The sequence below is a fragment of the Lepidochelys kempii genome, chromosome 12, assembly GCF_965140285.1.
Source record: "Lepidochelys kempii isolate rLepKem1 chromosome 12, rLepKem1.hap1, whole genome shotgun sequence".
In the NCBI taxonomy this organism is placed as follows: domain Eukaryota; kingdom Metazoa; phylum Chordata; order Testudines; family Cheloniidae; genus Lepidochelys; species Lepidochelys kempii.
The window spans coordinates 33,257,921-33,281,116 of record NC_136391.1 but is presented as its reverse complement, the minus strand read 5'-3'; the positions used below and the strand labels follow the sequence as shown (position 1 = coordinate 33,281,116).

Here is a 23,196-nt window from a genome sequence, read left to right as displayed (position 1 = left end):
AATACTTACAATGCAGGGTCACTAAAATTGCTTGCTCAGTCAAGTATTTTAAGTATAGATTCATAAACGTGTGCATCTGGAAAATACCGCAAAGACACGGTCCCAGCACAAAAGAGCTTACAATCTAAGTTTGTAAGCATACAAGCAAGAGGGAGGGAGGTGGGGAGAATATGTGATGCAAGGTAATTAGATATGGCCCTAGCCAATGAGGAATTTTATATAAAAAGCAGAGTATACTATCATAGAACATTAGTATTTCTTCTCCCAGTAGAATGAGTTTTAAATGTAACTGAACAAGATGTGTTACTGAGTTTTTATCAATAGTGAGTTAAGGTCAGAGCAGGGTCAGCAAAGAACAATTCCCTCCTCCCAACCCCACAAAATACTTGAAAAAGGAAAGGAGAATGGACATTGTCACCTTAAATTGCAATGTAACAAACAAAGAATCTACTTTGGCACTGCAGGTAGGTCCTGATGCTAAAGCAGAGATTTAATATTTTATTAAAATGTAACACTGATCTGAAAAAAAAACCCCTGTAAAGTAAGTGTTACTTTTGGTGTTCCATATTTATTCTTATTCAGGACTTTCACATCAAACCCACTCAGTTTACAAGTCTGAACAAAATTTTTCTGACACCAGCATATGGCACCACAAAAAGTGAGGCAGAAAGCCGAAGACACAACAACTATCAACACTGTTTTAATCCGAAGTTTGCTATGGAACCACACTGCTATTATAAGGACACTCAGAAACCTCACTCAGCCAATCAGTGGACCTATGATTAAATTTGATTAGAATAGTTTTTGTTTGTATGGTGTCTAAGGACTATGATAATGCTAAATATTTAACAAGTATTAAAATACAAATAAAGATGGATTTTCAGAGGTTTAAGTTAAGTAGCTCATTCACTGAAGAAATTTGACATTCTAAAATGGATCAAACATCAGGGTGTTCTAGGCACATCTAACCATGATAAAAAACAAGTTTTGTAAATGTGCCCAATTAATTCAGCACTAAATGGGCTAATATTAACTTCACTTCTTTATCATTAGTAAGAACATAAGACTGGCCATACTGGGTCAGAGTAAAGGTCCATCTAGTCCAGCATCCTGTCTTCTGACAGTGGCCAATGAATGCCAGGTGCCCCAGAGGGAATGAACAGAACAAGTAATCATCAAGTGATCCATCTCCTGTCACCCATTCCAAGCTTCTCGCAAACAGAGGCTAGGGACATCATCCCTTCCCATCCTGGCTAATAGCCATTGATGGACCTATCCTCCATGAACTTATCTAGTTCTTTTTTGAACCCTGTTAATAGTCTTGGCCTTCACAACATCCTCTGGCAAGGAGTTGCATAGACTGACTGTGTGTCGTGTGAAAAAATACTTCCTTTTGTTTGTTTTAAACCTGCTGCCTATTAATTTCATTTGGTGACCCCTAGTTCGTGAGTTAGGAGGAGTAGCAAATAAAAAATTCCTTACTTTCTCCACACCAGTCATGATTTTATAGACCTCTATTATATCCCCCCTTAGTCATCTCTTTTCCAAGCTGACAAGTCCCAGTCTTCTTCATCTCTTCTCATATGAAAGCTGTTACACATTCCTAATAATTTTTGTTGCCCTTTTCTGAACCTTTTCCAATTCCAGTATATCTTTTTTGAGATGTGGCAACCACATCTGCATGCAGAATTCAAGATGTGTGTGTACCATGGATTTATATAGAGGCAATATGATATAATTTTTATGAAAGTTACCATCGTCCCACTAATTGCTTAAATAGTGCAAGTCATTTCTGTCAGTAACATACTGAATACTTACACTCTTTCTTCACCACCAACAGTCACTATACACTCAGAATAACCTCTGGGCTTGAAAGAGGCTAACATTGCCTCCCCCTGCTGTGGTGGAGTAAGTGGAATGTTGTTACATTCTTTGACAATCTCCCGTACCAGTGGTTCGCTCATCATCTGCTCACGCAAATAAGTTGAATCTAATCCTGAAACCCACACTGCTGACATGACATCCTTCAGGTGAACCTAGAGAACCAGAAAAATTCAATATTTCCAGAACAGTTTAAAAAACAGAATTTTGTTCACCATACTTTAGAATATAGCTTCAAGAGAATTCTAATGTGATGTATTTATTTTATACACAGAAAATACTGAAAAATATTTTATGGATAAAACAACTTTCTAAATAAAACTATTTTAGTAAGCACAGTTTAAGTCTCTAGGTCTTGTGGCAAACAATGGTTACTTCCCCATACCCAACAATAAGCTCATACATCAAACACACAAAGACTAACAACTTCTTTCAGTGTTTTTATCTGCAATAAGAAGGGATGCAGCTACAGTATAAGCAAGAATTCAGCTCAACAGCCCCAATCTACTTTCCATCTATATACACAGTGTAATATCTAAATCCTAGAAATGCAAGAATACAGGAAAAAGAAAATTTATCTACACTGTATTCCCATCAGGGAACTTTAAACAAGCATAGAATGTGGGCCCAATTTACTAAACAGACTACTTAATTTAGTGCATCCTAACCTTTCTTAATTCTGAATCATGGGAGATCCATCTAATTACTGCTTCAAATACATATCTTTCATTTCCAACATTCAGCTTTTCCAGGGATAGCACTTCTTTCAGTTTTTGGGGACTCAGTTCCAGGAACTCCTCTGTGCTGCTGACATCTCGGAAGTGAGTTTCCAGATACTCCGAGGCAAGGTAGTAAACGTGATGCAAACAATAGTGCAGTGCAAAGTCTCGAATACCAATACAGTTCTCAGCAGCTATACAACCTTCTAAAAACTCACAGCAGAGAGTTTTAAGATCTGTAAGAAGCAGGAGATCAGCTGCCTGCAGAACATCTTGGATAGTGTCTTCATTTAGCCTGATCTGCAAGAGTTTGTTGTAAAAAGTTACAACTACAATTCACAATTCTGTCTGATATAACTTTATAACTGGTTTCAGAGTAGCAGCCGTGTTAGTTTGTATTCGCAAAAAGAAAAGGAGTATTTGTGGCACCTCAGAGACTAACAAATTTATTTGAGCATAAGCTTTCATGATGAAGTGAGCTGTAGCTCACAAAAGTTTATGCTCAAACTTTATAACTGATTCTTAGGGCTGGTCTACACTATCACTTACGTTGATGTTCACACTTACCCAGGGTATGAAAAAGACAGCCCCCTAAGTGACGTAAATTACATCCATGTAAGCGCTGTCCACACCTTATGGAGGTGCAGTAATTATGCCAACAGAAGAGTGCTCTCCTGTCAGCATACCTTGTCTTCACCAGATGCGCTGCAGCTGCGCCAATGTAGGCTTCAGTGCAGACTTGCCCTTAGTGGCTGAATAATGGAATATAACACAGGTGTAGAGGATGATTCGAAACTACCATGCAGAAGGATAAAGCCACTGCTGGTGGGCAACTTAACTGGGGAGAGGGAGGGTGAAAGCTGGGTAGAGGACATCTGAAGGGGTGTTTTGTCTGAAGGAACCATGAAATTGGTAAACTCATCTGGGAAAATGAACTATATTATGCTGGTAAGACAAATCAGTACATGCAGAAAAGAGACATTACAGCCCCAAATGCACTTTTTTCTTCTTTATTGTGGCCTTGATGAAGAAACTATTTTTAAAAAAATGGTTTCAGCTAACCAAGAGCCGATGCCACCTGATGCCTGTCTGGAGACCTATTTGAAATTAATTTGGCAATGTCAGTCTTGTTCCTGATGGACAAAACAAAAGTGGATTTTAATCTGAATTTTGCTGGGAGTCTTAGTAGGGATTAGGGAGGACTGAACGGCTGTGGAGACAAATAGAACTTTGCCAGCCTTAAATGGCTGGAGTTGATGGATATCGGCAAGGCAATGAGGTGGGAAGCGTGGACTGCCCAGATAGAAACTGTTCTGTGGGAAGGTCTTCAGTCTCCCAATCCAGACACCTTTCACAAGTATCAAATCACACATGCTTTAAAACCAACTCAGTGAAGAAACTAGTAGGGTTTTTCTTTTTTGTGGGTTTTTTTAAGTTTAACGTTTATTGTTTAAAGTTTGTTTCTTGGGATACATGACATTAAGCAGAGCAAGAGAAGCACATCTGAAGTGCTTACAATCTATTTTTGGTTCATACCAGAAGCCTGCATTCTGGCGTACAGAAGTCATTTCATAGCAAAGACTTAAAGCACAAAGTTCACTATTACTGCCTTTTTTGGATGACAGGATAAGACAAAAAGCAGGGGTTTATCTCTAAATGGTCCTGCTGAATTAGACAGTGAGAGATGCAATAATTCTGTTAAGCACTGTACCTGCCCACTGAAGATGTAATCCAGTATCTCTCTCATGATTTCGACAGAGATCCCTTCGAGTTCAATCTTATATGTAGATCCATCATCCTTTGGAGGATTATAGTTCAATTTTGTTCTGGGGGGAAAAACAATAACCAATGAGTCTGCAGTATCTGATTACCAAAACATCATGGGTAGTACTTCCTTGCAGAAGCTCTCAAAGCAAGGTACCAGGATATTGTTAGAAGAAAGGTATTTTTGTGATATCCTACACAGATACCTGAGCATTCCAACAGGGTGAGGGGATCTGAATCTAGATGTAATGTATATAACAAACAGACTTTATACCAGCTATGTTGGAGAAATTAGGTTAATATAATTTAAGAGGCTAGTCCGATTAACCAGTAATCATGATTATGGCTACATTTTAGTCACGGGTATTTTTAATAAAAGTAATGGACAGGTCACAGGCTGTAAACAAAAATTCACAGCCTGTGACCTGTCCATGGCTTGTACTATATACCCCTGACTAAAACCTGGGTGCTCAGGGCGGCGGGGCACGCCTAGGGTCTCCACTAGTGCTGATCTTAGCATCAGAACCCACCCTCCTTAGATCACTTCATTGTATGGACTTAAAACAGAAACCCTCCTATTAATGAGACAATTCTGTTTAGAGGTTTCAGATCTAACCAAATGTACGACTGTCTTAAACAGTGTCCTGTTTCAGGCCATAATAATGGTTAACCTGAAATCACTTACTTCAGCCCAAATCCAAAAAACAAGAACAGAAAAAAAAAAAATCTTGAGAACATTGTACTTTTACAGAATGGGCGATTATGTTTTGGAGAAAAAGGACAAATATAAGAAGCCCAGAAACATATATCTATTCAGAACCATGCAAATGCACACTGAATATACCCCTTTCAACCTTAACTCTATCCCCATATTCTACCCTGAGGACAACTGGAAACAATTAGACCACATTATCCATTAGACAGGTTAACTTTATCAGTGAGCACAAAAATGTTAATAGCTTACTTTTAATCTTAATTAATTTATGTGATAGATAAAGTGGTCTTAGAATTTCTATTTGTTCTCAGTGTGTGAAAAAAAGGTAGGTATAGGTATGGAGGCTGGGCTGTGCTTAACTGTGAATTTCTGTAATTTAATTTTAAAAGATTTTGAAATTGTTTAAATAGAGATGTTTCAGCCAGTAAGTACACACGGATGGTAGAATAGCAGATATTTAATTAAAATTCCCAGGACACTGATTTATTCCGAGTGTCTGAGTTGCATACCTGCTGCATAGTCACATATCTAAGTGACTGGGGAGGCTGACAGCTGTTATTAGCAAACCCGCATGTATTGATTTACATAATTGCAGTTTGGTTGTTTCAGTCTCTAATTTGGGAATAGGCAAAGGTCTTTTCTCTGATTGGCTCCTATACAATTCTCCGAACTTTGGAGTTGTTTGGCATCAACAGATAAGGCTGCTTCAGCTTTTCTTATGTTAACTTAAGGAAATACAACACTAAGATTTACATGCAAGGCAAAAAAAAAACGAAACAAAAAAAACAAAACAAAACACCCCAACATATCAAAACAGCAAAGAAAACATTGTATCAACCAGTAAAAAGGGAAATTAGGGTAAGGAAGAAGGGGTAAAGTGGAGTTTTTGTTTGTCCACTTCTCAACTCGGCCCTCCCCTTCCAGAGCATCAATCTTTTTCCCTACCAGAATAGCTGCAATATTTGTTATTACATTGTATGCCCTGGGAGTAAGTACAGCCTCTTGCTCCAAATTCACCTTTGAAAACAATGTAAGCAAAAGTATATTGTTATCCTGGGGAGAAGAGCCCTGCTGACTGAAGTGGACAGAGAGATTTCTATAAGAGGAAGAAGAAAAATAAGGGAGAAAGGTTAAGAGGATTTTTTTAAACTATTTTCTTAAACCATTTAATTTGCAACAGGTTGAGAGCATATTTTATTAGGGCGTATTTTATTAGGGTATTTTGAGAATTTGTTTTCCCTACTTTCACTTAAAATTTGAATACAGTGCTTAATTTCTAATATCAGTATAATACCATGAAGCTGCTTCCTATTTATTCAGTAATAAATACAAAATGTTGTGTGCGCAATTATATATAGATACCCATAAATAAATAAAATTATGAAATCCCGTCTTCCTGTTACGAAGCCACAGTGCATGTAGGATATCTGAAAAAATTAGCCAAAAAAAGTGTGTGATATCAGATGTGCAAATCCAGAATCTGCTCTTGAAAAACAATATGAAAAAGACAATATGAAAAAACAGAATGACAGCTGTTTAGTAAACATATAACAATTCACATATATAAAGGAGTACTTCAGATGAAAAGAAAAGGCCCACGTTTAAGGACAAAGTCTGAAGTTGACCAGAACCACACATTCACAACCAAGGGTATACAATGAGTTCAGCAGATTCATACAATTTCAAATCAGTAAAACTCAAAGTGACATTACTCTTGGTCAATTTAAGTTTGATCCTTTTAGGCACATCTAGAAATAAACATTTTACTTAATGACATATCCACCTTCCATTGTGCTGTGACACTGGGAATACCTTTCCCAGACCTAAAGAAGAGTGTTGTGTGGCTCCAAAGCCTGTCTCTCTCACCAACAGAAGTTGGTCCAATAAAAGATATTACGTCACTCACCTTGTGTCTCCAATATCCAACCAAGTCAGACACATTTGTGAAAGGGGAAAAAAATATGAATAAAATGCAATGCTTACTTATTGTGAACTGACAGTAATAAGATAGCAGTATATATTTCTATAGTAGTAACACCAGTTATAATACAGTTTTAACCTTCAGAATGCTGGCATGTTCCTCAATGACACACACACACACAAAAAAAGCAGCCTAAGTGGAGGACATAGATATTATGTCTGCAAAGGCTCCACACTCTCAAAAAAGAGATGCAATTTCAGCCTTTTTGAAGAGTACTGCCCTATTCTTGTGTACCTCCACTGATTACAATAAGGAAGTCTGGGGCACAGTCTTCATGGCGAGTTATTTTACCTTCAATAGGTTACAATAAGAAATAAATCTTGTCTTTGAAACTGAACAGTAAATAAATAAGTTTGCTAGTCTCTAAGGTGCCACAAGTACTCCTTTTCTTTGAACAGTGAAAAATTCTCAGCTACTTTATCTCACATTGAAAACCACCCAGCTTCATAAAAATGCCTACAAAGCTATTGTAGGATGGCAAAAAACAAAAATCAAGAAATAAATACCTACAATTTCTCACTTTAAAAACAAACAAACAAACACACACACACCTTCCTTCCCGGATTATCACTTTGCACCAGAAAGACTAAGCTATAACTAAACTATAGGTAGACCAGCAAACCCTCCTAGCATAGACACATCTTAGATCAACAAAAGAGATTTGTTTTGCCGGTATAGTTTATACCAGTTCCTTGGAAAAAAAAAAACTGTATCAGCAAAAGCACTTTTTTGTTGGTATAACTGCATCTACACTTGGACTTTGGGCAGTTCAGAAGTGCCAAAAAAAGGAATATCCTTTACCAACACTGCTATTCTGACAAGTTTCTAGTGTAGACCTAGCCTAAGGCTAAAACATGTTTGTCGTAGTGACTCAATCCCAAATTTTAGAAAGTGAGCTCTACTCAATACTAGTTAGAGAGATTTGACATGTCAAGGCAATACTCCAGACTCCCCATCAATAATAAGCATTGAAACCTCCTCTGCAGATTTAGGTACAAACCTGCTCCACGCCAAGACACAATTAAGGCTAACTTGGTCTCCTCCCAATTCAGGTCCCACATATGGGTTTGAGACACATCAGAGCACCATCTCCCCACATTAACACTAAGTCTTGTTTAATTTTACCATTAAAAAAGCTAGACATCTGATAATGTGTTTGGGTTTATACCTGTAACACTCTCCTCTCATTAGGCTTGAATTTTGCGCGTGCAAAATTTTTTAGATCATATTATAAAATAGGTCAGACATAGAAACATGATGAAGCAGTTTAATACCACCCACTTCCTCCTCCAAAATACATGTTACAATGAAAGAAGTAGGATTTCTTTTTCAGGTCACACCCCGGCCCTTTGGCAGCACACATGAAAGATATCTGTCTTCACCACACCCTGTAAAGAGTGCCAGCTTTCCAAATATTTTGCCTACGTACTTGGTTTTTAGGTGCTCTGTAACGAATGAGCAATGTCAGATCCCAAGGCAAATAATCCACACAACAGCTCAGTGTAAAAAATAAAAAAGGGGAGGGGGAAGGGAAAAGGAGAATTTTTTTTTAAATTATTTTTTATTTTTTGTTTTGTAAGGAGGAGGAGGAGAGGATTGCATATAGTTTAAAGCTTTTCAGAGTATAGAAAAATTAAGTTTGGCTAAAAATTAGATAATTAAGTGTTTGCATATTAGAGGAGGAACAAGACAATTCCTTCAACAGCAGCCACAGAGACAGTTAATACATAGCATTCAGCATGTTTTTCTAGCACTATCAGCATTTCCAAGTTAGGGCCCCACTTCTATAACGTCACTGGAATTTTTGATTCATTTTACTGTGTTTTAAAGGCATTGTGCTGGATCATGATTTCATTTGCCCCACTAGAAATCTGATAGTATTCTGCTGCAGCCAATGGATTTAAGATTTACAGCCAGTGTGGATTGGAATCTGGCCGTCAAGCCTGAGGCCTTCTCTATAGTTGGGATTTAGCCATCAGTGGCAAGATGGATTGATTTAAATCATCATTTTAGTCAACTTTTCTATTTGTTCTTCAGTTATTTTCTAAAAAAAGATACATCAACCAGTGAGAATGTAACTACTAAAATATGTTGATTTACAGCTAAACAGAGCCTTTCTATTCAATTTAGTACATCTTCTTTGCTACCTAGGAGGGTAAGCTGTAACTATATACATTTATTTAAGCAATTACATAGCTTACTATTTTCAGATTCTTATTAGCTGTACATTGTTAGAAAATGGTGAATGATGGGTGGAATCAAATATTCATAACTTGAGAACTGAGCCAAGCAAAGCTTAGGGAAAGAGACTATAAAATAGGTGCATGAAACCACTGGGGTGAGCTCAATGGATAATCCTGATGATGGTGTATCCTGGAGTCAGAGGCTGGCTCCCAATGCCTGTGATGATTTTTCCAGTCTCTTGCACCCAGTAGGATAGCCTCTAGCTCCCCCACAGGATCAAGCCCTTAATATAGTACATGACCTATTGAGACATATTTATAAAGCTTGATCTCAAAAGTTAGATGTTTTCCCCTGATTTTTCTTTATATAACAGAGAAGTAGCCTTTAACTAAAGTTTTTCATAAAGGTTTATGCGGATTCAGCATATTTTTTTAAAAAGAAAAATTATAATTTAAATAAAAACATGAAAAATATCCAATATAAATTAAAAAAATTACATTTTGATTCCCCCCCAGAAAATCACTTCTTTTTATCCACCCTTATCAGTGGGCAGAAACTACTTAGCTATGCCAGTGCAAAACCCAAGCACAGACAAAGAAGCTACAATTTGCAACAGTTGAGTTCATCTTGGTTCTAAAGTTAGATAATCTCAACTGGTACAAATTGCAGTTTTCCTTGTCTACGTTTGTGATTTGTACTCATGTAGCTGCACAAGTTTCTGGCCACTGATGGAGAAAATCACAACTAATCCCAACTAGAAAATCTTGTCCACCACAAACACACTCATTAGTGACAACAGGCATATCTGAAAGTGTCGATCACAGCTTGTGTTCGTTTGAACTGTGATCAGAACCAATTCAGCTATGGGTACATTCTGCACATAGACAATCCTTAACCTTTTTGTGTCAACGCATTTGGAAAGTGAACTGAACTATTCTAAAGTAATCTTTAAAAAACTACAAAAACCCATACAATATTATTCAACAGGTAACAGCTTAGCTAGTATTAAAAAAAAACTAGTCGTCATTATCTCTCTTTGATTAACTTTAACTTAGAGTTTCAATTATAAAGCTTCAAGCCATCATTCTGCTGCAGGTGCCACCTAAATTTGGCCATTATATAGCTCATGTTTTCTAACTTCCACTTCATAACAACTTGAAATTGAAAATAGCTTGCAGATTCTTACTAAAACATTTCCATATGTATTAGGCATCATTTTGAAACTATTACTTGTCTACTTTGTCGTCTCCACTTCTGTTCAAAGGATGCCATGCCTGGAGTTTGGCTCTTAACCACATGAGCTGGGCCTTTGCCTTGCTTAGAAATACAAACTGTCTGCCAATTTGTTCACTCTGCTCTCAAACATCTTACCAACATGTACTAGAAAGGAACAAGACCAACTGCAGATTAGGGTTGCTAAATGTACACATTATAAAAAATAAGATATATATATTAAAAATATGAGATGGCAGGTCCCTGCTAATAATTTAGAACTTGCAACCTTATGAGATCATCATAATTGGAAAACATTGGCCTTAATGAGTTACCAGAGAGAAATCTATTTTTTCAGGTCTTTATACATGCCCATCACCATGGTACCTGAAAGAAGAAAGCAGCAAAATGCAGCCAAGCTTTATAGCAACTGGAGGATGAAGCAGTGTGAATGAAAATAAATTATAAAAAAACCCAATAAAACAGTGTGAAGATAGGGGTGTCATGATCATGCTACTTTGTAGATGTGAGAAGGCAGTCAGCTGGACAACTGAGATCTTGGGAGGCTATGAGGAAGGAACATGAGACAGTCAAGGAGAAAAAGAGATCAGATGAGGATTTCAGCAAAGGCAATGATGCACACAGCCAGTATTGCAGAGTGCAAACTCGCTGGCACAAGATATTGGGTAGGTCTACACAGCAAAGAAAAACCTTTGCCAGCTTACTCGGGCTCCAGCCCAAGCCCAGAAGCCTACACAGCAGTGAAAGAGCCCCGCAGCCAGAGTCAGCCAGCACCGGGTTTTTCTTTGCTGTGTAGACATAGCCACTGAAGCCAAGACTTAGGAGGATTAAAAAAAAAAAAAAGGGGTAAATATTTGCAAAGATAGCTACAGTCGCACTAGATAGAATAAAACTGTAAAAAGGTATAAACCCACATGCCTCAGGATTTAACCTATCATTAAGTATTTGGGATTAGGAATGATTTCCCTTTTATTATTCCATAATGTACACTATAGAGTTTCTTGCATTTTCCTCTACGGCATCTGGTACTTCCGAAGACAGGCTACCAGACACTATAAACTGATGGTCTGGTCCAGGATGACAATTCCTAGGTAGTGACAGGCTGATTTACATAAATAGAAGTGTGGTAGAAAGAGAGTTTGAGATCAAGGAGAACATACGTGGAGGAAACAATTGGTCTGAACTGACAAGGGAGCTAGAAGAGAGCGCTATTTGATTCCCAATTGGTTTCTCAAATTTGAATTCTCTTGTCCAAATAAAAGAAAATACAGTAACTACAACGTTAAGTGAGGAGTTACGATCCTGAAAAATGCAACTTTAAGCGAAACGATGACAAGTGAATCCAATTTCCCCATAAGAATTCATGTAAATGGGGGGGGGGGGGGAGAGGGTTAGGCTCCAGGGAAATTTTTTCACCAGACAAAAGACTTATTTATATATATATACACACACATACATACACATACACAGTATAAATTTTAAACAAACAATTTAATACTGTACACAGTGATGATGACTGTGAAGCTTGGTTGAGGTGGTGAAGTCAGAGGGTGGGATATTTCCTAGGGAATACCTTACTGCTAAATGATGAACTAGCAATTGGCTGAGCCCTCAAGGGTTAACTCATTGTTGTTAATGTAGCCTCACACTCTACAAGGCAGCACGAATGGAGGGAGGAGAGCCAGGGCTGCCAGTTCACCCTGGTTCCAAGCCCCCACCAGCTAGCTGCAACGGGCTGCTCTTCCTGCAAGCAGTGGACAAAGCAGGCAGCTGCCAATGACTTTATAAGGCAGCATTGCACAGCTTTAAATGAGCATGTTCCCTAATTGATCAGCAACCTAACGATGAAACAACATTAACTGGGATGACTTTAAATGAGGAGTTACTGTAGTCTCTTTGTGTAGAACAGGCCACTGAAAACAAAATCAAGTTTATCAATTCAATAAACTGTGCATCTAGGGTATTGCACAGACCTTCACCAGTTCCATGGCTCTACATTCTTAAGGACTCGAGCAGTAAATATACATTTTTGGATTGATTGTGTTTAGTATGAAAGATAACAGATTAGTAGACATTCATATCGTAGCGACCTCTGTCTCTTTAGTATTACAACTTTTTATGTAAAATCAAAATGGGTTAGAGGCACAAAGGGATTTAGGCACTTAAATCCAAAATTTAGATTCTTAAAACCCTGCTTAGCTGATGTCCAAATGTCTAGGCACCTAAAATCCCTTAGGTACCTAAATTTCTGCCAGTGAGACCTTCTTTGTATAGTCCTGCTTTAACAAGCCCTAATTAACATCTTCCTTATCAACCTTAGCATGAGCATTGTATACTGCATTACAACCTCATTTTATATACAGTATATCATTATGCTCCACCATGCCCCCATCCAAATAAACACACTCTTAAAAAGCACTTCTCAGGAAGGCCAGACACATTGAGTTTCTCGGCCAAGCTATTTTTTGGGATATGGTAAACCAAATGAAAGTTAGAGAAAGTTTTTCAGAAAGCCAACAACTCAGATAAATTTTCAAGCATGGCGTTTAAGAAGTAACTCCATTTAAGTCAATAGGAGTTTTTACACTGACTTCAGTGGGGCCAGGATTTCTCCCCATTACTTTTAAAACTACTTTTGTGATTTATTCCAAATGTCCTAGAAAAATTCTACCTTAAGACGCAGGGAGACTTGTAAAGAAGATTAAAGCTAAGGTGAAAACTAGCTTCCCATAACATCCCTGGACTACAGAATGGCTTCAAACCCAGCACATTGAAGAATGTATTACCATTGTATATCATGATTTGTGTGTATGTAATTAAAAAGTAGCTGAGCTGAAAGGAAGGGTGAGAGTTGAACTTTGGACTGTGGGTAACTATAGGAAATTTCAATCCCTAAAGTTAGTTTTATCAGTACATGTCGGAAAAAAACAAGGCCTTGTATCAAGAGTGCTTCTGCAACTTTAACTACAGCAGAATTTTGCATTAAATTATTTCATTGTTAATGTCACAATCTCATTCAGTTAAGGAGACTGTTTTCAAATAGAAATGTTTATGAAACATCTATAGAAACCTTTTGTAACTGCAGAGAGCAACTGAACAAATGAACAAATAAAAAGCAAAGAGAAGATTCCAGCACTCATGAGGAAAAAGACAACATTTATATTAGCCAATAAATGATGTAAGACAAGTGATACTGTGGCTGCTATATTATTTTCCTAATTAAAATCTTACATAAATTCTCAGACTGATTTTGAATAGCACTTGTTTATTAAGTCCAGTGTTAAGCAATGCTTAGAACTAAATGTATACAATGAGTAAGACATTTTAGTCATCTGGCTTCTCAGACTTCACAACAACAAATCAAAATGCTGTAAATCAACAGTACTTAGGATAGAGGGAAACACGGGATTAATAATGTGACACAAAGCCTTTCGCAGTTGGGTCTCCAATTCAAATCCAGTTCAGTTAAAAGTTGACAGAGACAGGTTAACATCCTAAGGTTGTTTATTGTTAATAATGTACATTATAGTAGTGCCTACAGGCCAACTGAGAACAGGGCCCCATTGCACTAGGCACTGCACAAACAGAATAGTAATCAGTCCCTGCTCCTCAGAGCTTACAGTCTAAATAGACCAGACTGACACAGGATAAGGGAAGGAGTACAACACAGGCAGAGTGAATTGTGTAAAGGCAGCAAACATCTTGTTAGTTTCAAGGCTTGTTTTATTTAAGAACCTCCATGAGATGAGTTGGTCTCAAGTTTTGAATGGAGAAGTTTGCACATGACCAAAAATACATAAATAAACTACAGTATTTGTTTGCCTGAAAGCTATTTCCATGAGACTGGGGTTAGAGTTAATTTTAAATAAATTGAAAAATACTGTGTGCTTATTTTTACATATACCAGATTATTGTACTGGAGACAAACCAAATTAGATTACTAGAGAAAAAGTAAGATGTGGTAATAGATATATTACTAAATTAGGAGATTATTTAGTAATAGCACCATGTGCATACGTCAGCTGCAGCTAAGCATAGCGACAGTTTGAAAACGAAGGACAAAAACATGTCCATGTAGCTGAAAGTCTAAATTTAATTTCAAATACAATACTTAACCCTTCAAAGCACTGACTCTATAATAAAGTTTATTTTATCTATAAATATGACCTCAGAAAATTTTTCTTTGTTAACAATAATCCTCACAGGCATATCTACAGCAAGGTCTACCATAAAATAAATGAACTGATTTGATCCTATTAGAGGATCATTTTAAGTCTCCTAGGCTATGTCTTCACTGCAGTCAATTCAGGTGCTTAGCACCCAAGTCAACCTAGATCGGGAGTGAACAGCCATAATGCACATCCCAAATCAAGTTCCTGCATCCTCAGTGCTGCAATCACATGTGTGTTGCTAGGAGTCTTAGTCCTATTCCATGTGCTGCATGCAGTAAGCTGAGCTGTTGTATAATCTTTTCCCCAGTGAATTGTGGAAGAACTTGTTTGTCCTTCTGGGTACATGGGAGCAACTGTGGGAAGGCACTGGAGGATTATCAGCACTCGAGTAATTTATTCTTTGTCCTCAGTGCAAAGTGGGTCAGCTACTAGCCTGAGCACTAACCTACACCCCCCGCCCCCCCCAGCCAGATCAGCTAGCCTGGAATTTAAAGCATCACTAAACTCAGGTGAGAGGGTTTTCGTGTGTGTGGACAAGTGGGGGGGATCAAGGGGCAACACCCAAGTAACAACCCGAGTTAACTGCCGTGGAGATGTACCCAACTGTCCAGCTCAGTGTAAATAGTGTTCTCTTTAATACGCTATTACCCAGGTTAGGACAGATAATCTTTGCATGTTACCTACTGAATGTCACTTTTTTAAAAAAAGGCAAGAGAGAAATAACTTTGTAAAGTGCTTTAAGATCCTGTGAGGAAAGATACTATAGAAGTGCAAATTAATTTAAACAGCCCCAACAGTATTGTGAAGTAGAAAAGCATTATTATAGCAATTATACAGATGGAGAAAATGTGGCACAGAGGGCGTAAGGGTTACGTTTTCAATGAGTCTCATGCAAGCGCACAGCACTGTTTGTAGGCCTTTGCAGGCCCTTGCTGTTCTGCACATGTAAGACAGTTAAGATTTTCAAAGGTTTAGGTATGCACATTGAAAATTATGGTAAAAATACCAGCCAAGAACCTTAGTACAGATGCAGCTTATTCCAGTAAAAGAATGCTTTTGCTGGTATAAAGCTTATACCAGTTCCCTGATGGGAGGCAGGGGATCCGAGAGGTTAGAGTATTGATTGGGCCTCAGGTGACCTGGACTCTATTCCTGGCTCTGTCACTGGCCTACCGGGTGACCTTGGACAAGTCACTTCACCTCCCTGTGCTTCAGTTTCTCCCATCTGTAAAATGGAGATAATGACTCTGTTTCATTTGGTACAGCACTTTAAGACGTAATGATGAAAAACCCTAGGAAAGGGGTAGGTATTATTATTACTCTAGAGCTTTTACCAGTATAAAAATGTTGTAAGAAGCCATCATCAGCAGTACAGACCTAGCTCTATTCACCTTCCCTGGGTTGTGTAACAAAGTCCCTTTGGACATGTCAAGATATCAAAAGGGCCATTTCTAGAGGCTGCAAAATGGTATGCTGTAATTCTCCTCTGCTCAAGCCTAGTGATGTACAAGATTCAGGTGCCAGAGATGCAGGTGAAGTCTTCTGCCTCTTGTGGGTGAGAAACTTTGCCCTGGTTACACATTGTGGCATCAGATAAATATGTACATCTATAAAGTGCCTTTGGAAGCACTCACCCAGCCTCCCTGGATCTCACTGCCCTCATAGTATTACAAATGTGATTGGACGGAAGATCATGACAAGCCCGCAGGACAACTCAGCAGTGAAGACCTTACTGCCACTTCAGCCAACGAACATTCACAGATTAAGCAGATTTCCTTTACTTGCATCCCAGCTAATGCAATATGGGTGTCCACAGGGAAGCAAAGGCAGATAGGAACTAGCATATGTAGACCTTCTGTATGGTAAGCCCGTGGAGGTTCAGAATTGCTGAGTATTTGCCAGACCCTTCTTTCCTTTCCTTTAGCAGCTGCTATTTTTAACTGCAGTGGGTAATCCGTCTGTCAGAGGACCAGTGGGAAACCACCGCATCTTTGCCTCCTAACATACATGTGCCTAAGTCACAACTATCAGTCTAAGCAATCCTCATGCAAATCTAAAAACAGGCCATGCACCTCTCTCTGTAGCCATGCCAAGCAGAGCCTCTCTCTCTGACACACCCTAAACTAAGTATTTACATGTTGATTTGGGCAGACAGTACACAGATTTGGAAAATCTGACCAACGACTTGCCCAAGGTTTCAGTGCATGTGACACAGCAAGAAATAGAAACCAGAACTCCAGTCTTGACTCCTGTGCTCTAAGGATTATCTCTACTTCCTCCCAATTTGGTTACATTTAAAATACCACCTCACATACTGGGTACATACAAATCTGATTTCCCAAGCATAACTACCCACTTCTTCCAGGCTAAGGAAAGCTGCTAGGACTGTTTCATTAATTCTAAACCTTAAACTGGGACCTATACATTGAAGTGAAGTGAACCCATATTGTGTTGAGACCTAGGAGATGGTGTCTCGCACTGAGTTCACAAGACAGACACACAAGGTCTCATTTAGAATCCTTAGTCTAGGCTTAAATTGGATGACTGGCGAAGCAGCAGTTCTGCAGAAAAGGACCTGGGGATTACAGTGAACAAGAAGCTGGATATGAGTCAGCAGTGTGCCCTTGTTGCCAAGAAGGCCAATGGCATATTGGGCTGTATTAGCAGGAGCATTGCCAGCAGATGGAGGGAAGTGATTATTCCCCTCTATTGGGCACTGGTGAGGCCCCACCTGGAGTACTGAGTCCAGTTTTGGTCCCTCCACTACAGAAGGGATGTGGACAAATTGGAGAGAGCCAAGCGGAGGGCAACAAAAACGATCAGGGAGCTGGGGCACATGACTTACAAGGAGAGGCTGAGGGAACTGGGCTTGTTTAGTCTGCAAAAGGGAAGAGTAAGGGGCGATTTGATAGCAGCCTTCAACTACCTGAAGGGGGATTCCAAAGAGGATGGAGCTTGGCTGTTCTCAGTGATAGCAGATGACAGAACAAGAAGCAATGGTGTCAAGTTGCAGTGGGGGCGGTCTAGATTGGATATTAGGAAACGCTATTTCACCAGGTGGGTGGTGAAGCACTGGAATGGGTTACCTAGGGAGGTGGTGGAACCTCCATCCTTAGAAGTTTTTAAGGCCCGGCTTGACAAAGCCTTGTCTGGGATGATTTAGTTGGTGTTGGTCCTGCTTTCAGCAGGGGATTGGACTAGGTGACCTCCTGATGTCTCTTCCAAACCTAATACTCTATGCTTCTATGACTTCAAGCTCCAGAATATCTTACAGTGACACCAAATATAGCAACGATCAAGCAGATCTCAGAAATGCAGTACCATTTAAAAATTAGTATGGTTTGTACAACAATAAATGGGACTAATGTTCACAGCACCTACATAAAAGTTAAAGATGAGTTACAGAGCAAAGTAATAAAATCATTTTAACTTTACCACTCCTTTATGATGCATAAAACTGACCTCATATTATTTTTAAGCTGGTTTTTGCCTTGTTTTTAGACTTTCTACATTTCACACACACATTCCCATAACATCTCAGTCACAGGCTACTTCCTAAATTTTACGTTTAGATGTGAAGAGATAATTCCCTTATTTGCCATGACCTATTTCATCTGAAAGGGAAAAACTATTGAACTGTCAAGTTCTGCTCGACACTTCTGTTCTCCAATGCCAGTACCCTGTCTTACCAGTTTTGCTAAACTAAAGACCCTGAGAAGTCAGGGAGTCAGGCTAGACAGCTGCGATAAGAAAAGGAGAAGAGTATAGGAGGCAGGGAGAAGGGTAGAAGTAGGGAAGATGAGCAGCCTTGGTAAAAAGTGGTTGGGGGGTGGGGAGGGGCAAAATTACAGTTGTATCTCAGAGTTTGGTTTGGAAGAACCTGGTTATATGTTGGAAGCTCAAGGGAATTCACTGAAGAGATGAGGAAACTGAGAGAAACATGATCTTTGAGTGTTAAGATATGTCAATGAAGGTTACTTTTAATTAGCAAGTTCCTTGTGAAGGTGGGATTTGTGCCTGAGTAACCTTAACTCTTCTAGCACATTATCAAGGGGTGCAGTGCATGTACTCTCAAAATGCATGATATTTTTCTTCTTCTTCCATAGAGAGCATCTCAAATTGATCTTATGGTATCAATCAATAACTCTAGTCTTTTAGTTAAAAAAATGTATAGGCTTTTCAATTGCGAAAGTAGCCTACTTAATGTAAATAGATACACTGTTACCCTGGTTAAACCAGCCTTGCAAGAATATGATCTCTCTAAACCCCTCTCGGCAGCCTAGTAACCTCAAAAAGACATTAACTTCAAATCCTACTGGGGACTAACAAAAATGAGTAATTCGAAGAAATATTCAGTTGGCAACAAGGCATTTAAAATATTGGGCCAAATCCTACCCACATTACTCTCACTGATTTCAAACTCATGTATTTGATTAGCCTATCACTGACTTCCCTCCCTTAATGTTGATAGTTTTAAAAAAATATGGATAAAATGCTTGTTGTTACTTATACATCTCATTTTATTTCACTGTCACCTGTTTTCTATACCCTCTCTCTTCTTATCCCACCGTGTCATGTCTTACTTTAGGCCCCAATCCTGAAAGCCAATCTACAGAGCAAATCCTTGTGCTCTTGCAGAGAGTAGGGCCCTAGCACTTAAGTTGAATGGGTAGGGAGTAGTTCTTTTTCGGTCTCTCTACTATCATGCAGAAGTAAAAGTACTACAGAAATAATCATGAAGTCAAATTTAAAATTTATAAAGTTCGTGGCTGTTTCATTCTGTATATTTTTATTTAGTTTTAATTGCTAAGCATGTTGAAGCTATAGTACTGTATGTTCAAATATCACATTATCTGAAGTGTGTGTAGAGTTGCCATAAATACAATAATACTGAAGGGAAACAATTTCTAGAATGCATTTTTCCTTAACCCAAATAAAACAATGTATCTCTGGGTGTGTCTACACTGCCCCACAGTTTGGGCAACAGGGGTGTAAATAGCAGTCAGCAACAAAGTGCTGCACTGTAACTCCCCCATGTGGATGCAGCAGGCACGCATCAAAAGGTTCCTAGTTCACATTAACATAGTCCTGTTTGAAGAGGATCATGTTAATGTGCAGCACATTGGGGTGCACACTGCTATTCACATCTCTGTAGTCCAAACTGTGGGGCAGCAAAGACACGCCCTTAATTCTGACAGGGCTGATGCACGTAGTCAGAACTTTACTAAATACCTTAGGGAAACATGTTCAATATGTGATGCACAGCATTCTTCCAAGATGCTGATCTTCAGTGAGTGTGGGTTCATTTATGTTAAAAACTTCAAACAGTTTGTGAACTTGGACTAAATTAAACTGAAGTAGTATTGCCTGACAGATTACTGTTCAAACAACCATCACACATGTACTTCCCAGAAAGTAGTCAACTACACACGTCATCTACATCTAGCCCAATCTATGCAGATTATCGTAACATTTTCTACAGGCAAATGCAACTGGCGTGGATCTGAGCAAGTACCCAAGTATTAACAGAGGCCTGCCATCATTTGGGATTTACTGTACTTTAATAATAGTCAGCCGTATACTGCCTCTTCAGATACAAGAGAATTAGACATTTGTCACCTGCTAACAGTGGTACAATCCTTTAAAATGTTTAAAAAATAATCATTTTTAGTTCATGTACTCTGAGTCACACACTGCCACGTACTGTAAATATCCTGCCATCAAAGGCAAAATTGTCACATCATTGGATTCTTAAACTTTGACTACACTAGGAAAGTTTCCCACTGCTAGCAATGGCTGCACCTGAACTCAGTGTAATTATGGTTTAATTGTGAGCACAGTCCAGAACAAATTGTTCAGCACCAATTCAGAAACCAGGATTGTGTTGACTATTGTCTGTTCTGTCCTACACTTGCAGTTAAACTGTGACCCCCTTGCCAATAACAGCCAGTTTTCGCAGTGCAGACTCCGCTATGGTATGTTTGGTGAGATCCAAAGAACATTTCATTATATTGTTAGGGTAAGAGAACTGCAAAATTTTGTACAAAGAAAGAAGCAGCCCATTCATGTTGTGTTTAAAGTTAAAATAGGTGTATTTCAGAACCAATAAGTGTCTGCTGGAAGCTTACATATTGCCAGAAATAAAACATCTGACACCATCTGTGACACAGGCAATATATTTAATACTAAACCAAGCTTTAAAACAAACAAACAAAAAACAACTTTAAACCAACAGTGAAGCAGGATAATGACTAGTTTACAAACCCTGGAAGAGCCAAACTGTCACATGAATTTACAAAAAGCAAATACCCAAGTCTAGAGTGCTGACTTTGTTTAGAGCATCTGACAGACCATAAACCCAGCATTTATAAAGATGAAATTACTTAGCATATGTGCATTGCTCTGAGAGCACTATACAAAGTACATACTATTGAGAACAACAAACCATACTGAAACACTGCCCTTTACTTTCATAATCTCCCTACCACTCAGAATTAACTTTTGTTTTCCTGGTTTGTTGGTTTAAATCATGCCCTTAATATTCCCTAAGTAGTTTGGAAAAGACAAAGTAGGTGAGGTACTATCTTTTATTGGTATGAGAGGCAAGATCTCCAGCTTACACAGAGCTCTTCTTCGGGTCTGGGAAATGTAATAGTTTAGGACATATTCTGTTTAACAAACAAATAACCTCATAATAAAGGCATGAGTTAATGCAACAGAATATCACTTTTCCTCCAAAGGCATTTCAGACCATTCTACACTCAGTTATATAATTTTAATCAACTTGAATTGCAGCATTGGTCAAGTTAAACTTTTCTTTTATAAAGCGTTTTTTGGTGTGTTTTAATCACTAAACTGTAGCAGCTCTTTCTTTAGAATGGTAAAATACTCAGGAAAGTATTAAAAGCCTTAGATTTAATTGACAGCATATCTATATAGCAGATTGTGAAACTTCCATCTCAGCTGTTTACAACTTGTCTCCAAAATGCCAAGGGCAATTAGATTTCCTCCTTAAAAACAAAAGCTTTTTTTCTTTTAAAGTTATAGGACCACAAGTACACACACAAAAACCCACCCACTTTCCAATTATTTCCCCTAGGAGAATGTCAAAAAGCTAAATGCAGGAGGTCTCTCCCCTTAATTTTCAAAACTAAACAGGTCTCTCCCCAGCTGAGATTGTGTTTGCCAGGTTGTAATGGAAACAAGTGGATAAGCACTTAAATAAATAATGTTGGTAAACAAAACAAAAATCAGACTTCCTGTATCAATTTACTGGCAGCCTCCTAGGAAGAGATGGGCTGGGCGGGGAATTGGCAGAGCCATCCCACACACACACAGCAAGTGCCCAGGCACTGCAAGGCTGGCGCCCGGGGCTGAACTTACTTTCGGGGGCGGGGGGGAAGAACCCGCGCTCTGCTGGGCCCCTGTGCCCGCTGCCCTTCCCGCAGGGCAATGGGCTCGCCCGGGGCTCACCTGCCGATGGGGGCCGCGGGCCGGGGCCTCCGAGGGAGCGGAGGGTCTCGAGGCGGAGTCAGGGCCCGAGCAGCGGCCTCAGCGCGGGCCGGGGCCCGCTGCCCCCTTTCCCTCGCGGACACGCCAGGGCCCTGCGCCCCTCCACCTCCGAAGGCGCCGTCCCTGGGCTCCGGCCCGTGCCCCAGGACCCCGCTCCCGGCCTTGTCAACATGCCCCCGCCGCCCCCTCACCTGATGTAGGGGCTGGCGGCCGCCAGGATGTTCTTCTGCACGGGGATCTCCGCGCCCTCCAGCACCAGGTGGGCGTCGCAGAAGCGGCTCTCCTCGCGGAAGGAGCTGAGGGCCCGCAGCAGGCGGGCGGCGTGCTGGGGGTCGCTCACCGCGCTCGGTCCCGACATGCCGCCGCCGCCCAGGGCCGCGTCGCCGCCGCCCGCCAGGGCCGCCGCTGAGACCGGGGCCGGCTCCGTCTCGCCCGGCTGCCGCGTCCCGCTCCTCCGTCCCCCGCCTGCTCGGCGACCGGCTTCCTCCCTCACTGCCCCGGCACCATCGCGCCCGGCCCGGCTCGGAGCTGACATCATCTCCCTGCGCTCGCCGGCCCCGCCTGGCGGGGAGGAGCCGGGGAGCCGCGCGGGGCGGCGGCGGCGGCTGCGAGGGCGGCTCCGGCCTCGGGGCTGGGGGGAGGCTGCCGCCCGGTCCTCCCAGCGCGCCGCCCTGCCGCAGCGCCCGCGGGGCTTCCCGCCAGCGGCTCCGCTCCCGGCCCAACTCCCCTCCTCCCGCGCTGGGGGGCTGGCCGCACCGCGCCCCTCCGCCTCAGGGCTGAGCCCCAGCCCCCCTCAGTTGACACAGGTCAGGCTGACTCGCGTCAGCCGGCGCTCAGGCCCTGGCTGTGGGGCTGCGCTGTGGGGTGGGGCGGGGCCGAGGCGTGTTGTGATTTAGGTAGGAGCCCTGTTGGTTTGCTGTGTGGGAGCCGCGCGAGCCATGGGCCCGAGTTAGAAGGGCTGCATAGTGCAGTGTGGATGTGTTAGCACCTCCGACTCAGGTGTAAACACAGGATTACAGGGCAGCGTGGGTGCTC

At 40.5% G+C, this 23,196-nt stretch overlaps 1 protein-coding gene across 3 annotated transcripts in view; it reads right to left on the bottom strand.

The window, feature by feature from the left end:
• GAN (gigaxonin) overlaps positions 1-22,883 on the bottom strand; it is a 57,326-nt gene extending 34,443 nt beyond the window's left edge. For all 3 annotated transcript variants that reach the window (XR_012154531.2, XR_012154530.2, XM_073308040.2), the window contains exons 1-4: positions 22,353-22,883; positions 4,312-4,426; positions 2,550-2,900; positions 1,819-2,036 (exon numbers count right to left, since the gene is read on the bottom strand). Coding sequence is in view for 1 of the 3 variants with exons in the window: in XM_073308040.2 (XP_073164141.1) it covers positions 1,819-2,036; positions 2,550-2,900; positions 4,312-4,426; positions 22,353-22,699 (1,031 nt within the window). In the remaining 2 variants the exon portion in view is untranslated. The remainder of the gene's footprint in view (positions 1-1,818; positions 2,037-2,549; positions 2,901-4,311; positions 4,427-22,352) is intronic.
• Between the last annotated feature and the right edge of the window lie 313 nt (positions 22,884-23,196).